The 16,009-nt window shown below is 39.7% G+C and overlaps 2 protein-coding genes across 2 annotated transcripts; both read right to left on the bottom strand.

Annotated features, from left to right (window-relative positions):
- Positions 1–1,644: 1,644 nt before the first annotated feature.
- On the bottom strand, positions 1,645–8,307 carry LOC112564699. The gene is made up of 5 exons (XM_025239705.1): positions 8,144–8,307; positions 6,491–6,610; positions 5,867–6,017; positions 5,333–5,527; positions 1,645–4,657 (listed from the first exon to the last, which is right to left on the bottom strand). Exons 1-5 carry the CDS (start codon positions 8,180–8,182, stop codon positions 3,087–3,089), a joined length of 2,076 nt encoding a protein of 691 aa, XP_025095490.1. The 5' UTR covers positions 8,183–8,307; the 3' UTR covers positions 1,645–3,086.
- A 1,263-nt stretch (positions 8,308–9,570) lies between these two features.
- On the bottom strand, positions 9,571–15,767 carry LOC112564703. The gene is made up of 5 exons (XM_025239708.1): positions 15,607–15,767; positions 14,616–14,741; positions 13,848–13,998; positions 13,224–13,409; positions 9,571–12,990 (listed from the first exon to the last, which is right to left on the bottom strand). The coding sequence occupies exons 1-5, from the start codon at positions 15,634–15,636 to the stop codon at positions 12,359–12,361; spliced, it is 1,125 nt and encodes a 374-aa protein (XP_025095493.1). The 5' UTR covers positions 15,637–15,767; the 3' UTR covers positions 9,571–12,358.
- Between the last annotated feature and the right edge of the window lie 242 nt (positions 15,768–16,009).

Raw genomic sequence — 16,009 nt, 5'->3', positions numbered from 1 at the left:
AACAACTAATCCTCGAGGTAAGCGAGGGCTCTACTCACTTCTGCGACCGTAAAATCACGCGACTATCTTCTTATTTTAACTTATTTTTAAAATACAAATCTGCGTGTAAAAACCCATGACTCATTACTTGACACAGATCAGACGACACTGCGGTGCCTTAACTGGAGCATAAAGCGGTAAATAACATTCGCTGTTATATTACAGCAGACACCCTATGATTGGAATGTTACCAGGTCGTGTGTTGGATTAGGGCTATATGGATCTTATTTACTCGGAGCTCTTCAGTGTTTTCAAAACAAGGCTTCATGTGCCGTATAGTTACGAAGAAGAATGGCCGAGAGCTTCACAACGAGAGTCAAATCACATAGGCACTGCTGTGTGCCGTTCTGTACAAATGATGACAGATATGTGGTGGTCAGGAATAAAAATCAATCCTTTGGTCCCGTCACATTTGCTATTTCTTTATAGTGTGATCCTGGGGATGAAGTCATAGTAATAAGGAATTTACAACCATTTTTATAAAAATTCTCTAACTTCAATGCATCTATTCTTTAAATTTTTAATGGTGACCAGGTTCTGGAGACTGGTGGAGTCTTTGCAGAAGGCACCGGCGTAGTTTTATTTCTTTATTATTCTACAATTAATCTAAGTGCATAGCGATGAAAATAGAATGTGAAAAGAACACCTTCTTTCATCTGTTTTTTTTTTTTTTTCAAGAATGTTCCCACCAACACTCCAACTTTCACATCAAAGTTTAAAAATATCTCTTACAATTATAATATGCTGGCATGTAATATAAAATTTCTTGGTAGCCATCACTATTGACACACGAAGTCTTGTTCTTCTGATTTCATGATGGCGTTTGCTTGAATAAGATCCATATCATTAGCTTTATGTTGTAACGAACACTAATGGGGTTAACAAAGAAAACATTTCCGAGGCCTTCAAGTTCTGGGTAAAAAGACTTGCCTATTTAGTGCACTAATGTGGCTGTAATAACTCAGCGTCTTTGCACACAGACGTACGTTGACACCGCCCACCGGCGGCAGCTGTTCGATCAGCTGCTGACGTTTAGAGTTCACCGAGGGGATCGCCTAGCGCTATGCTGTTCCTATTTCTGGATGTGGTTAACCACTTCTTCAGTCGGCGCACTGAGATAAGACCTCCTGACCACGTCACAGCGAAGGCAAGCGGGCCCTTTGGAAAGTGGTTTCCATGACGACGAATGTTAGGCCAATCCTGAGAAAGGCGTTGCTAGGGGTTGTGGTCATTTTGCGACCTTCATTCAAATATTCTTAAACATACTGGTTTATTATTACCCTATTAAGTATTATGTACTGTACTGTTTATAATTGCATGTGCCACACTTGGATTTCGCAGACGCTCATTAGGTTTGTTTACACCAGGATCACCATAAACAAACACGTTGCGTTGTTGTGACAGCTACGTTCACTAGGCGATAGGACTTGCTTAGCTCCATCTGAAGTCATCGATCGAAATATCGTTATGTGGCTCATGACTCTGTACGTGTGTTGTGTGCAAATGTACCCAAACACAAAAACACACCCTGTCTGCCAAACACAAGCACATGTCTTACGCATTCACCTGCTACTGCACGTAGGTGTAAAGGGCAAAATTTAACACTCAAAACTCATTTTTTTTATTTCAAACTGTGCCAGCTAGAAGAATCAAACGTACCAGTCAACCCGAGTCAGGTGATTATGAGTTAAAGTTAAGCCAGTGATACAGTTAAAGAGCGAAGAACATATGGGGAAACCCATGAAACTAGACAGCATGCGTTATTACAAGTTAAACTTAGGCCTTGCAGTTTATGAAACCTTTCAGTGACAACTTGTACAAGGTACAGCTTAGAAACTGGGCCATTATTTGCACCTGTTACGCGGATCATTACATCAGTACGGATTATTCAATAGAGATCACATCACTAAATGGAAATATCAATATAGATTAGTTTCACGATACATACAAACAGACTATAATGTTTTTCAAACACTGTTTAAAAAAATGAAGAACTGCTAATGCTAATGCGTATCATTATTGCTACATACACTATGAATGCCAAGATTCATAATTTCATTTTCAGATACTTTTAATACATATGGCAGAATCGTTATAAGGCAACTAACAAAGGAAGATAATAAGACAGTATGTGAAGTCTTTGACCGATTTGCTCTGTAGCTTCTGTGTATCTGTAAGCAGGAAACCACAAAACGAAATACATGCACAAATCACTGTTCCTTCATTCATTCATCTGTAAGATGGAGAAAAACCATAGTGAATGAAGAAAGAAAAAGTATATTGTTCTAAGTGATTTCCACGAGTTATTCCATTATATAACAACAGCCTGAGGGTCAATCAACATGTTGTCCATGTCACCACCTTTTTCCCTCCATTCATCACGGACTGGAAATCTGAAACTTTTTCAGTCCGTCTTTCTCTTTCTTTTTGTCTCTGCCATTCTCTGCTTATGTATGTCAAGCGAAGAATATCACCTTTGTTACATGAAAGTCAAACCACAGCAAACACTTTTCTGAGATCTAATCAAAATACCAAGAATGAAATATAAAAGTTAAGCTCAAAGCTGCTCACAGGGGAATGGAACACTGAACTGTCATTTAGTTTATCTCAAATCATGATTTTCTTTGGTGGAGACCAGATGTGTATGAGTCTAAACTTAACAGCACTAAACACCACTATAAGGCCAGTAAGAGGGTTTTATGTTCGTGCTAATGGACCGTTGCCATAGCAGCGAGACAACTAAAGTCTTAAAAGACTATTATTACTAATACAACATACAGCCCTTCACTCCAGCTCTCCCAATGTGTCCATCAAATTTAAGACCTGCCTCTGAAACCACTGGAACATACTGCGTCTCTCTTCCGGGTGTCCTGGGCGTATGTCTTGCATCTGACCCGCCTCCATGTTCACATTGGTTTGTGGCTCTGCGCTACCCGCCTGAGTCTCAGAGTTCAGTTCCTCGTTCCCTGCAGCAGCAAGAGGTACAGCAGACACAGATCCAGGTTTGTGCCCATCCGCTGCCTCCTTTGGCATGAGTTCTGGATCTTCTAACGACCTCGCCTGGCCTTCATACATACAGGTACCGCTTTGCTCCGGAACACCCTCTCGGGTCGCTGCGCGGCAGCTGCTGGTAGTTTCGGCGATTTCCTGTCGCTGCTTCCCAGCAACACTTGCTTTAAACACGTTTCGTGTTTTTCCTTCTCCCAGGGCCCGGGCTGGTCCGACAAGTCGAGAGTGGACTGAGGCGCTGGCGAGGTTCTTTTTTCCTCGTTGTCTAGTGCTGAGGTCAGAGGAAAGCTGTCCTCACGTTGTAAGAATGAACCAGGCGATGAGATGGTTTCCGGTTCCCTCTCGTCATTCGATGCAGCGTTGTCTTCGTTTTCTACGTTACAGGTTCCACCTTCTCGCACGAAAATTGTTTTACGACTCCTTGTTTTTTTGCAGTCATTTTGGAATGAATTGTTCTCTCCAATCTGAATGACAACAAGAGTTTCTTTCTCAGCCCCGGTCCTCTGCCCTTTGTTTTCAGCGATGTCGTTAGCGGAGCAGCGGGAACAGAATGAAGCTGGCTCTAGCTCTTTACATGGCTCTGTACAGTGCAGGGTGTCGGCAACTGAAGCCCTCAGATGCTGGCCATCGCCACAAGAGTGCCGATGATTATCCTCTTCACCAAAGCCACTGGCGCACTCGTCTCGCTCGGGTTCAGAATGTGGACCATCTTGGCCGCAGTCTTCTGAAGGCAGCTCGCAAGGTGTTAACTCGTTGGTTTCGCATGAAGACACGTCGTCTCTTCCTTTCTCACTCTGGCTGATACGAAGTTTGGAATTGGCTTTTATTAACTGCTCTTCTTGATCAGCAACAGCTGTAGCGAGACCAGAGCTCAGTTTCTGTGATTTTTTGTAAATCGCCGGTGTGGGGCGAGAAAGGTGAATCACTATATTGTCAGAAGGGACCGGTTTATCGTTCTGGATATCTTTAGCCAACTCAACTTTCTCCAAGTTGTTAACTTTTTCCTCAGGAATGTTGTTATAGACAGATTCAGCGTCTGGCTTTGCCGCAGCGTTGTCTGTGATAGACTCGAATTCTTCTGGGTCTTCTGAGTTATTTCTTACCGCAGATGACATCCTAAGAGCCCCGTCAGAGGCCATTGTTGCTGTTGTGTCTGAGCATTCAGTAGGCTCGCTGGTGGGCGTTTCTTGTGTTTGCGCTACTTTGGGGGGTTCGGCAAATACATTTCTAGGTAATCGCTCTCCATCAGCAGCAGACAAATCAGAGTTGTACGAAGCTCCACGCTGGGAAGAACGAAGCATGCACGACAGAGGAGCCGAAGCCGTGCCTGTGCTCGTGCCGCCGCAGCATCCCTCCTCGTCACTGATTGCACCCCCAGCTCCGCTTCCATCTGAAGGCCTGTCCACAGTCTCTATCAGCCCTGACCGCTCCATCTTGCTGACAATCGTCTGCCCTTCCACGCCAAGACTTAGAAGGGCACTGGTCAGTTTGCCGACTGTAGCTTCAGGTCCAAAAGTTTCGCATAGTGCATCGAGGAAGAAGGTAGTGGATCTTCCTTTGCCGGACTCTGCTGCGTTCTGCAACATACGTTGCTTTCCTAGACCGAACCCTACACAGAAGAAGAGTCAGAACATAAATTAATCTTTGAAACACGAGGGGTACGATGTCTCCGTAGCGTTGTTTACACACACACACCACTCTCTTTATTAAGGTAGTATATTGTGTCAAGACGTGTCACGAATTTTCACTCTCCACTGGTTTTCCTCCGTGCATGTTTGAGCTTCTTCTTACATTTACACACATCTGCCCTTTATTGGTTACGGAAGACTCGCTTCATTATTATTTGTATTGAGTACAACCACATTAAACGGGTGAGTGGGAGGCTGTGAAACTGAGGAGACTGAATAGAGGGAGAGTGAGGCGTGGAGTTGTGAGCCGTTAATCAACTGTTTTCAGTGAATAGAGATGCTTTATTAAAGTCGCCTAACTGAAGCGACGCCCAGTTTGGGTGCGGCAAATTTGTGGAGTGAAACGTCAAGAACTGGCAACTCTCGCCGTAGTCATATTTACTCTGACTTGGCAAAATTCAGTAGTATAACCGACAGAAATTTCTGGCTGAAGAACACAAAATTTCATATGTTTTGTTTGATGTATAACGCAAGTAACATAAGCTTTCCGATTATAACCAGCAGCCCAGGTCTTGTAGACGAGGAAGTGCGTGTGTGTGTGGGTAGCTTGAGTGGTGTAGGTGTTTGGCGTAGAAAGGATAATGATGGTCACGAACCCACGGCGTCCGCCAGACTCCGCCAGTCGTCGAGCTGCTCCAGGTGAGGCGCGATCCCTCTCGTGCTGTCCAGGTGAGTGGCGCTTGAGTAAGGCCGCACGGTGTTCGTCGACATTGCCACACCAGTATGTCGCCGCGTATAAGCCGCGCGGCTGGGCGAAGCGGCGGTGTTATTACACTGTATCTCCCAGGGATCTGCAAAGGGCAAGGTCACAGGTCAGGCGCACACCGTGCACAATAGATACTACTGCACTGGTTATGACTCGCTCTAGGACAGGTGCACGATTAAAGCTAAGTCCGATTAAAGCTAATGGGCTCTGCCATGTTGATTTTATAAGGCACGCGTGTGTTGTGCAAGAAATAAGTGAAAAATATCTCCATGGTAGTTCTTTATTTTATCTACCTTTGATATCATTTATAAAACTAACTAGCACACTTATGTCTAATGTACAAATCATTCATCTTTCATATTTCAAAACTTTGCGACTTGATCACACAAACGAAACACAGAAGCCTATTTTTAAAAAAACTCACTGAGCAAAAGATAAAGTTCTTCATATCCTTTATGCTGCAGCGCTTTTTCAAAGGTCTTCCACCAGGGCTTGTCTGTTCGTGTCAATTTTCGAAGCATCAGAGAAACTGCTTTGAAGTCATTGTCTTGTTTTGCGGCATTCTGCACTAATTCCTAAAAGAAAAGGTCGAATGGACACCAAGGAGTATCACCAAGGGTTATCAACACTATACAAACCAATGACAATAATGACAAAACTTCATTCATAACTATACTCCACCAGAGGTAGTCATTACAGTACAGTTCCCTAGAAGAAAGTCAGTCACACGCCACACAATCTAAAACCTCCATCCCTTACACACAAGTTCTGTACAGCACAAATTTATATCTTAACCTTAAAGTTCATAAATAAAACACTGTTGCTCCCTCTCTGTGTGATGCTCAGACTATATTTGATGGTAAATATGGAGGTGTGTCTTTGATAAAGCTATTTGCGCTACCAGAATACAGGTAGATAAACGGAAAGGGTGACAGCCATGGGCTGACATCTACTATTTTGCCCATCATGCTACCTGTAAGGGCCCCATTGCATACAGAAACAATAAGTTTCACCGCTTATATAGCCGTTACATTTGTCAGATACTTACCACATGAGAAGGATCCATGTTAAGATAGTTTACAATATCCGGCGAAAGAGTATTGCAAAATTCACCATTGTATTTTGTTAGTAAATCACCTTTCACTTTGCGTTTGTCCTCATTGTCAAGCTGAAAAAGGAATTAACGGTCATATAATATTTAAAAAAATTCTCTCATTCGTTTTTAATTGGCAGCATTTACAGGTAATCCTCGACTTACGACGTTGATCCGTTCTTCGCGGCGTCGTAAACCGAATTTCGACATAAGTCGGATCATACGTTCATACAGTACTGCAAACACCATAATAACAGTACAGTACTGCAAACACTTAGCCTATCCAAACACCTATCCTTACACAGTACCCTACATAATTATCAATAAACATAAGTACAGTAAAATAGTGTGCAGTACAGTGTGTACAATGTACGTTTAATAATGAAATACTGTACTGTGAGTGCTACACCTCGTAAGTCGGAATGAGCGTCGTATAAAGCGTCGTAATCACGAAACGACGTAACTCGATACCGTCGTAACCCGAGGACTACCTGTATTGGTAGAAGCAGTAAATTTTTGACAGTTTTTTTTCTTCACGTTTAATGTACTAATGTACTCATGCATGATGTGAAGTGACAACTGGTATTTCTCTTTGCCCGTCGATTCCTTCTACCTTCTAGCTCGTTGACCGGTCGTGACCGTTGATGTCAGACTGCTTATAATTATAACTGGCCTCGAACGAATTAGGCTGGCATGGCGTCATTACTGAGCTGCCACTTTCTCTTTGAGTATTTAGTCTACCATGAGTGTACATCGGTGCACTGCTTCCTTGTGTTATAAACTTGATCATACAAAGGCGACTTAGAAATTCCAGCGACTTAAAAGCAACCTTTCTTCTCATTATGAGCTGTTCGTATAGCTATTACCACCCCGGCCATCACTTACTGGAGGTCGAAGTAAAGGTCATAAAAGAATAAATTTGCCTTCTTTTAGCACAAAATGTGTGTACCTGTGACGTGTATAGGCCACAAGGAATGTGCCTGGGGGCAGAGAAAGTAGAAACAGAAAAAGTATACTTGAGAGGTCAGACTGCAGCAGTGACAACATGTGAGTGACCTCCAGTTCAAAATGCCATGAAATCAGGCAAAAAATTCTTCAGATTTGCGGAGGTGATGTTATGTTACGGTTTCTGAATCGAAGGAGATCCTTGCTGTGGTAATATGGTAATTGCTCTTTAAGAGTAAAATCGATCTTTTTCTTAAATTATGGTTACCACTATATAGTCTGCTTTGTATTCGATCTAGTCTACTATTGTGACTAATGGAGTACTACTGGCATCATTCTCGCCATTATGCTGTTGCTGCTTACTATATAAATGTAGCACATTAAAGGTGCTTGTGAAATGGTTTCGCTTTCGAGGGGTTTGTGCCTGAACAACTCGATTTTACACGAAATCCTTCTATTCTTGATGGATAATCGTATTTCTGTCAGTCGTGTGAGACATTCCGACAATAAAAAAGTTGTAAGCTTTAAGTATACACGAGTGAAGTATTCGTAAGAATGGTTTAGTAACAACAACACAATGTCATTCTGTCAGAGTCTCTGTAATGTATACTAATGTACATGGAGGCAAAATCTACTCGGCGAAAGAAGTTTACGCGCACTCACCGCCTGGAACTGGGCAAGCGTTTGAGGAACTGGAGGCATGGCTGGGAGCTGCTTTGTCGTCGTCCTCCTCACCTCACGTGTTCTCGTGCACAACAACCCACGGGAAGCGCAGTACTATTAATATAGGCTCCTCCGCCCATCAACATAAGATTAGCTGTGTGAAAGGTTTGGAGTGGCTACATGTTTATCAGGGGGGATTTCCAGTGCTTAATATAGATACAGCTGTGTTATGCGTGTTCAGCCTAAGATCGAGACCTCTCTTTCTTTACACATATTAGAGAGAGAGAGATGGTGGGTGGGTGGGATAATAAAATGATATAGACGGGATCACTGCCTCCAAATCTGGTTTTAAATGCCATGACTGAAGCTCTAGATATGAGTTATCTCTATCTTTGTGACGTAATTAAAAACAGAAAGGGCTTCTGAGTGGATCAATAAGCTATACGCCTGTGAATGACAAGCGATGGTGGCGGCATGCCAGCTACAGCAATAGCTTGATCGAGGTATGTAAAACAACTGTAGCTACAGCAATGATCGACGATGTTTCAGTTTTTTTAAACAAAAACAATAAACAACAGAAATCATGGATTTGACACAGACCCTCTTGGGCAAGTCTTTGGATACGAGAAGGTCACGGGACGACTGTACGTGCATGATATCCTCCTGCTCTAATTAGTCCAAATTAGCGCCCTCGGCCTTTAGAAGTCCTAGTAATCCTAGACTAGTAAACAAAATCAAAATTAAACGCTATAAGCGTATCACTTTAGGTCTATAAATTCTGCATCTATTCAATACTATTTGCTGCTTAATTTCAACACCTAGCGTCAAACGTACACTTTGCATGTCAAATATTCAGTATCATTTAGGAAGATTGTTTCATTTTTCAGTTTTATGTGATTTTTCCTCTCCTCTACTCTTTTGTCTCATTGATAAAGCTATGTATTAAGGGAAATCTTAGCATGACGATAAGAAACACCATGAACATAGATAAACCTCTTTTAAGCATGTCAGATAATAGTAATACTTAATTAATGGATACTGAACTCTTGGTTCAGCAGTGTACAATGCAAATAATACAAAAATGTCTCACTGCAAAATAAAAATTTCCCAAACTTGTATGTCTGACATAAAGAAATTTTGGGCAAAGGGAGGGGTAGGCAGATGGCTGAGTTTTGCACTGATGGTAGAGAAGAGAAATGCAGGCAATGTGCATGAATGAGTGCATAGCAAGCTTATTTTTTGTCAGATGTGACTAAAATAATTAGTACAGTTGTATGAAATGCTTTCAGCTAGTGCAGAAAGAATTTCAGCTCAACAAGAAATGGAATTAGTGTTTAAAATGTTTTATAAATATTTTTGCATTATCATTCATGACTTCTTTCATTTGATGATAACCAATCAGTTCCAAAAATAATTGTACAAACACATTTTTTTAAAAGTCTTTAATTGTGTTACCAATATCAATTTTACTCTACTCATGGCACACATTTAACACAATTTTCATTTGACTAAATCCATGATCAGTTGAGCAGCAGAGGCCCAGAGATATGAAATATGCACCTGATTCAATTACAGTACAGCACCCTCTGATCAGCTTGTGATATGAAGCATGCAAATAAAGTATCCATAGCCAGACTGGTCAGTTTTTATGGATCATACTTATGAGGCTACATGTAGTCCATAGCCATTCATGGGCTATTATGTAGACCACTTCAGGTGCATTCACCTCCCAGAGTTTTTATTAGCTATTTTGGGAGGTCTGTCACTTCTTCATATCTGAGGGGATCTAAAAGCTCAGCCATTCATGGACAGCAAGACTTTTCTCTACCATTGTGATTTAAAACTCTACCCTTAATCCTCAAAATACATTACACATCATATCATTTAAGATATATATATACACACACATATATATAATTATATTACTACTTAGTTTTCATCAATAAAAAAAGATTATATGTGTGTGTAGTTGTTGTGTAAATGCATGTTAGTCTATGCATGTTAGTGCATTTGATATCTCCCCTTAAAAAGGTGTGTGCTTGTGCACCTTCATGTATAAGTTAATTAAAAACAAAATAAAGTCCCAGCTTTGGTGCTGTGGTAAGGTGCTATATATATACATTAAAAGGACAAAGGAACACTTCTGACCCTGGTTACATCTTATCTCCATGCCCCTTTGTGCAAATCACTGAGTGCTATGTGATTTTTTGTTTCTCATAAATTAGCCCATTGTAGGCTAGAAAGTTGATTACCAGCACAAATATTGTAGTATTTCCAAGTTGCTTCGAACAAATTGAGCCTCTTGTGGTAATCTTAGTTTTAAAATAACTTTAAACAACTTTCATTTCATGGCAAAGATTTTCTTAGTTACAAAAAACTAATACACCACCTATAGATCTGGAAACTTGCGTACAACATAAATATTAATGAAATGAGCATAAATATAATTTTAAAGCACATATGTTTACATATTCCATGAAAACAGGAAGAATATAGTTTTAACCAGTGAATCCCTACATTAGAATAAGATGATTCTGATGAGGATAAAGCCTGTAAAGATAAGTTACCATCACAAAAAAAGTCACATGCAACTACCATTTTTGCAGCTCTTAAAAGTGTGCACTTAACAAAAGTCTAATTTTTGCACAACTGATAACACATCAAACAAAGTAATCTTTTTCTGCATTTTGAGTTTTACAATAAAAGCATCATGACTAGCCGCATGACTTCAGACTCATAACTAATTTTCATGACTAAAAGTTTTCCTATCACATTAAAAGCCAAATCAAACCATAACAGCAATATCAATCCCCCACAAATCATATTCATTTACATCGCATTTCCTCCACAACCATCATAAAGCTTTTATATTGCCATGTTTCTTGCTTTGACATTTTGATTACATTTGCTGTTCTTTCCAGTTTGCTTAACATTTAATTTTCTAAAACTCAAATATTGCAAAACAATCTCTTTCCACACTTTGAAAACCTACATTGCCCTTTCACAATTACCTTGTTATTACATGAAACATATTATTACATGAAACATATGTAAAGGTCAAAACCTGGATATTTCTACAAATATTCCACAGCCAATTATTCACATGGAGCCTACATCTTTATTTTCATCCCGTTAAATCTAGCACATCTTTTAGAATGCATGAGAACCTTTTAAGTAAACCAGAAGGCTGCTGAGGCTGATCTTGTTGCCCTTCACATTGCTTATTTGTGAGAGGTACTGTGGGTGTCAGCCCTTCCTTCTCCGATTCTGTATCTATAGTGTCTTCTGTATTTGTCTCTTCATGCTGGCTTCTACTGTTCCCGCTATTACTGATCTGGTGACAAGGTGACTTAACAGTACTGCTAGATTTAGCATCTGTTGAGAAGGTAGTATCTTCATCACCATGCAACACTTGTTTCTCTGGGGCTTTTGGAATTAATCTTCTGTATTGTGTTAAGCTGACATCATTTGCACCACCCAAATCCATCTCTGTTACCTGTCCTGCGGCAGCTTCTGATTCACTCTCCACAATTTGCTTTGGTTTAGTCTGATGAAGATTGGAATTCCAAGGCAAAGTTTCTCCTTCTGTCACTAAATTCTGACCTGCAGAGATAAGACCGGTAGGACAGTCTCCAATGCCTTGTTGATATTCTTGTGGACGAAATCCTGTATCTGATCGTAACCTCTCAAAATTAGCTTCTGCTGGAGATGAAACACTGGGAAAGATTGTATCAAACTCCTGCTGTCTGTCCTCATCAGCTTCATATGTCTGTTCTTGTATCATGGGTAAATCCAGATTAACTCTGTTCTTTTTTCCGATGTTCAATATCGGTTTTTTACAGTTGTGAAGATTGACATTTATTGTGATATTGGAATTACTGTTTCCTGGTTGAGGAATACTGCCAGAGAGTTCAGCAGCTGAGGGTACATCGCTTGCAGGTTGTTGGGAATAATTTGAAGGAGCTGTTGATGAGTCCCTGCCATTTGTGAAGTCAGATGATGCAGATTCTGTTGCATGAAGAACTTCACATGGTCCATCCGTTTGTAAAAATGAGTTGTCACCATCTTCTTGGTCATCAGTTGGATGACTAGGGTTGCAGTACTTTTGTGGATAAGATTTGTCCTCTGCTTGATTCTCTGTATTCAGATTTTTAACGTCACCAGCATCAGGTTGACTAGCATTGTCGACTAAAGACTGCATCAAATCGCTCCCATCTAAAATATTAGGTGGTGTTCGTAATCTCTAAAATTGCCAGGCTCTGAATTTTGGCAAGAGGAATTTCCAATAGGAATTTCCATTTCTTGATTTACCTGTGAGGGCTGCGTTGTTCCAGGTGATGGCACAAGTCTGTGCAGATCTTCCTGCATGTGCCAACTACTAACTGACTCTTGGTTAGTCCTCGATACTATCCTATCAGTAGGATGAAATGCTGAAGATGGAAAATAATCATTAGCTGAAGATCCATTTATGGGCTCATGTGCAGAAAAATTATTTGTAGCTGTAGTACTGGGGCTGTGGGGAGAACAATTCAGAAAGAGACTTGTTTGTCTAGTGCCAGCACTTGCCCCACTTGCACTCTCAGTAACGTTAAATCCATGTGACTCCTCTCCCCTTGCCTCTCCTGCTTCACTTCCTTCTCGTTCATTGTTGACAATCAGCTGAGCTTCTTCCATAAATGACACAATGCGCCTGCCTTCAGTTTTCAATTGAAGCAAAGCCCGCACCATGCTGCCCACAGTTGCATTGCTTCTATATTTTTCAATGTAAGCATCAATAAGATGCTGATGAAAATCATTGTCATAAGAAGCAGAATATTTAACAGCTCGCTGTTCATCCATGTTAAAACCTAAAGAGGGACATAAAATGGAAAGGCAATGTCTAAATTTATGTTACAGAGTAAATGAACTATGTGACAGTCATTAGCTTTCATCACCCTATTGTTAAGATGGTAGGAAGAAAAACATTAATTTCTTGAAGTCTCTAATAAACTTGGTAAAATATAAACTGACAATTCATACTTAATATGAAATCTGACTGGAAATCAGCACAAACTGATCAAAAGCTATCTATAATACATACCAAGGACATCTGCAAGCTTTCTCCATGGACAGGACCTCAATACGTCAACTAAACCACTTGTCTTGCCGAGTGGCGTATCACATGAATAGGGGCGCTGGAAGCCTTCAGAAGACCTATCTGAATTTCTGAAGAACGATTCAGGAGAGGCAGCAGTTGCACCATGTTCTTCGAAGTCTCTCCATGGATCTGTGAGCAGAAAATTTTGATACCAATAACAAGAATGCAGCTGGCAATGTTCAGGATTAAAATGAGATAAAACTTTATGAAGTGAAGTGTATTTTAATTGATGCGCCTTTCCACCTTATGCATCAGCTCAAATTAAAAAATTGGAACTTCAAAGGATTCTATCTACTGAAATGCAAATAAATGGCCAAATTTTTAATATCTGCACACGCACACACACATGCGAAGAAAAAAAACTACTTAGATATAGAATGTATGCTGATGCTGGCAAAACCCAAATAATAACCATGCAGGAAACAAGTAAAATCTATAGCGATTCATTGTTTGTAATGTTCCAAAAAGAAAATACACACTAGGTTTTTAAATGAAACTGGAGAGGCTCAATCATAAATGTTTACTGAGATTGGTTAAAAATCTGATACAGTATCCCCAAGAACTCACTCAGAAAGCTGTACAGTTTATTATCTCCTTCCTCCAGCAAATACTTTTCTAGAGGTATCCACCATGGCTTGCACGTTCTGGACAGCCTCATGAGAAGATTCTGCATCACTATATTGTTACTTTTGTTTTGCATGTCTCTCTCAATTTGTTCCTGTATTATAAATTTTAAAAAAGCAGTAAAATTTAAAACTAAATTAAAATTTAAACGAATAAGATGAAGTGTCATGTGTCTCAGACATCTATACTTTACAGATCCCAAGAAGTTCTGAACAGATCCTCAGAAATGTAAAATGCATTAGATGGTACTCTTTCAAATGTAAACTTCATTAAGCAGGATAATCGCAAACCATGGCAGTGTGCTATTCATTTTAAACAGATCATAAGGTATTCTACCAAATTATAAAGTAATATTTCTATATAGAAAGTCAGAGGATTACATGCTGGGCTTAGTAAAGTTTCTTGGATCTTGACAACTATATATTTTATTTAAATTCGTGTAAATAGTTTTTTTTATCTAGTATAAAGTACAAAAAAGCTAATGTCCCATATAGCATCTTGCATACCATAATTTTAGAGGTTAGGGTATCAGATAAATGCACATTTCAATTATGGCCAACATGGTCATTGTTAAGTTTTATTTGTTCTTTTATTTCAGTATTTGAACACATGCAGTTCAGAGTTCTATTGAGTTAGTTTATTCCTTGCTGCTCCTTTGAGGAGCATAGGGCCGCATACTATTACTGACAGCTATGGCATAATCTCCCTTACCATATCGTTCCTATGAAGAACTTCAGCTAGATGTTCCAAAACATTGCTTGCTTGAATTCTAACAAAAGCTGAAAAGTGTGCCTGAAGGAATTTCCATTTAACTCTGCCTTGTTCCAGTACATCCAGCTGGAAGAAAGAAATCAGAGTATAGAAACTGTGACTGTGTACACTACGCAGAATTGAAACAGAGAAAATCTATAGCCTGTTCAATAAGAATCAATAAGAATGGGAGTGGGCACTGCATTTACAACATTCACTTTTCCATCTCATATGTCATCAGACACTGCAAGAAAGTTCATATAAATAGGTTACTTGCCTGCCTACCAGTTGCAATAATATGTATAGCTTCTCAGAATTTCAACTATTTATGAATGGTCCAGTACAAGTTGGTTTTATACATATCGCTGCTTTCTAGCTTATGCAAAAGCTGACTAGTTGCAGGTGTAAACCTATTTCAAATGTACAGTATAATATATTGTGTCGGACATATAAATTACATTAATAACTAATATATAAGTACGTATCACAAACCGAAAGTAGAAGTTCGAAATGGCTATCAGCACAGATATATGTTTCTACCAACTAAAGTTTTTTTTCTATAATGAAAATGATCGTGTGATTTTCTTCTTAAAATCTTTTAACAATAAAAAACTATGGGTTTTTCGGTTGTTAAAAACAGAATAAAAACAAAAATCCCACCCTAGAAAGCAAGGATATGGCATACAATAACCGGGAGTGTCTGGTCGAATACAAATATATACTGCTACTACTTTGAATGATTGAATTACTATTTCTTTAGCTGATACTAGATTAAAATGTGTCAGGTAAACATTAAAATGCGACAGCGATCATTAATTAACAAAATTAGTTGGCAGGATGTGAAGTCAATCGACACAATGACAGGTACTACGACGGTGGATTTCGAGGTTGTTACTATAATGATGGGCATTGACTGTTGTAGTATTGAAAGCTTTTTTTTTTAACGACTTACCTTGCGAAATTGTTCCTTTGTAATTCCCATCTTCGTTGTTCTTTATAAATGCGCAAACAATGACTGTTTAATCAGAGATCAAACCCACTATATGCAGCCACTGTCTACTGTCTCGTTTCAGGGGAGAGCATAACATCTAGACGTTAGGGAGAGTGACAACTGTGGTAGATAATGAGATGCAAGAACAGGGGAGGGGCGTGCAACGAAGACTCCGCCCACAGCCTAGACACTTTTTAAAAAAAAATTCATTATAAAAAATACTTTATCTGCACTGCTACCCTTACACCGGCTTATAAACTTTTTTTTTCAGAGGCATTCTGTGGGCAGCCCCATGAACATTTTTTTTTTAAAGACTTCTATATAATATATATGTATATTAAATCCGTTATAAATCTGGAATCGT

Source organism: Pomacea canaliculata, linkage group LG5 (genome assembly GCF_003073045.1).
Source record: "Pomacea canaliculata isolate SZHN2017 linkage group LG5, ASM307304v1, whole genome shotgun sequence".
Classification (NCBI taxonomy): domain Eukaryota; kingdom Metazoa; phylum Mollusca; class Gastropoda; order Architaenioglossa; family Ampullariidae; genus Pomacea; species Pomacea canaliculata.
This window is presented reverse-complemented; position numbering and strand designations above follow the sequence as displayed.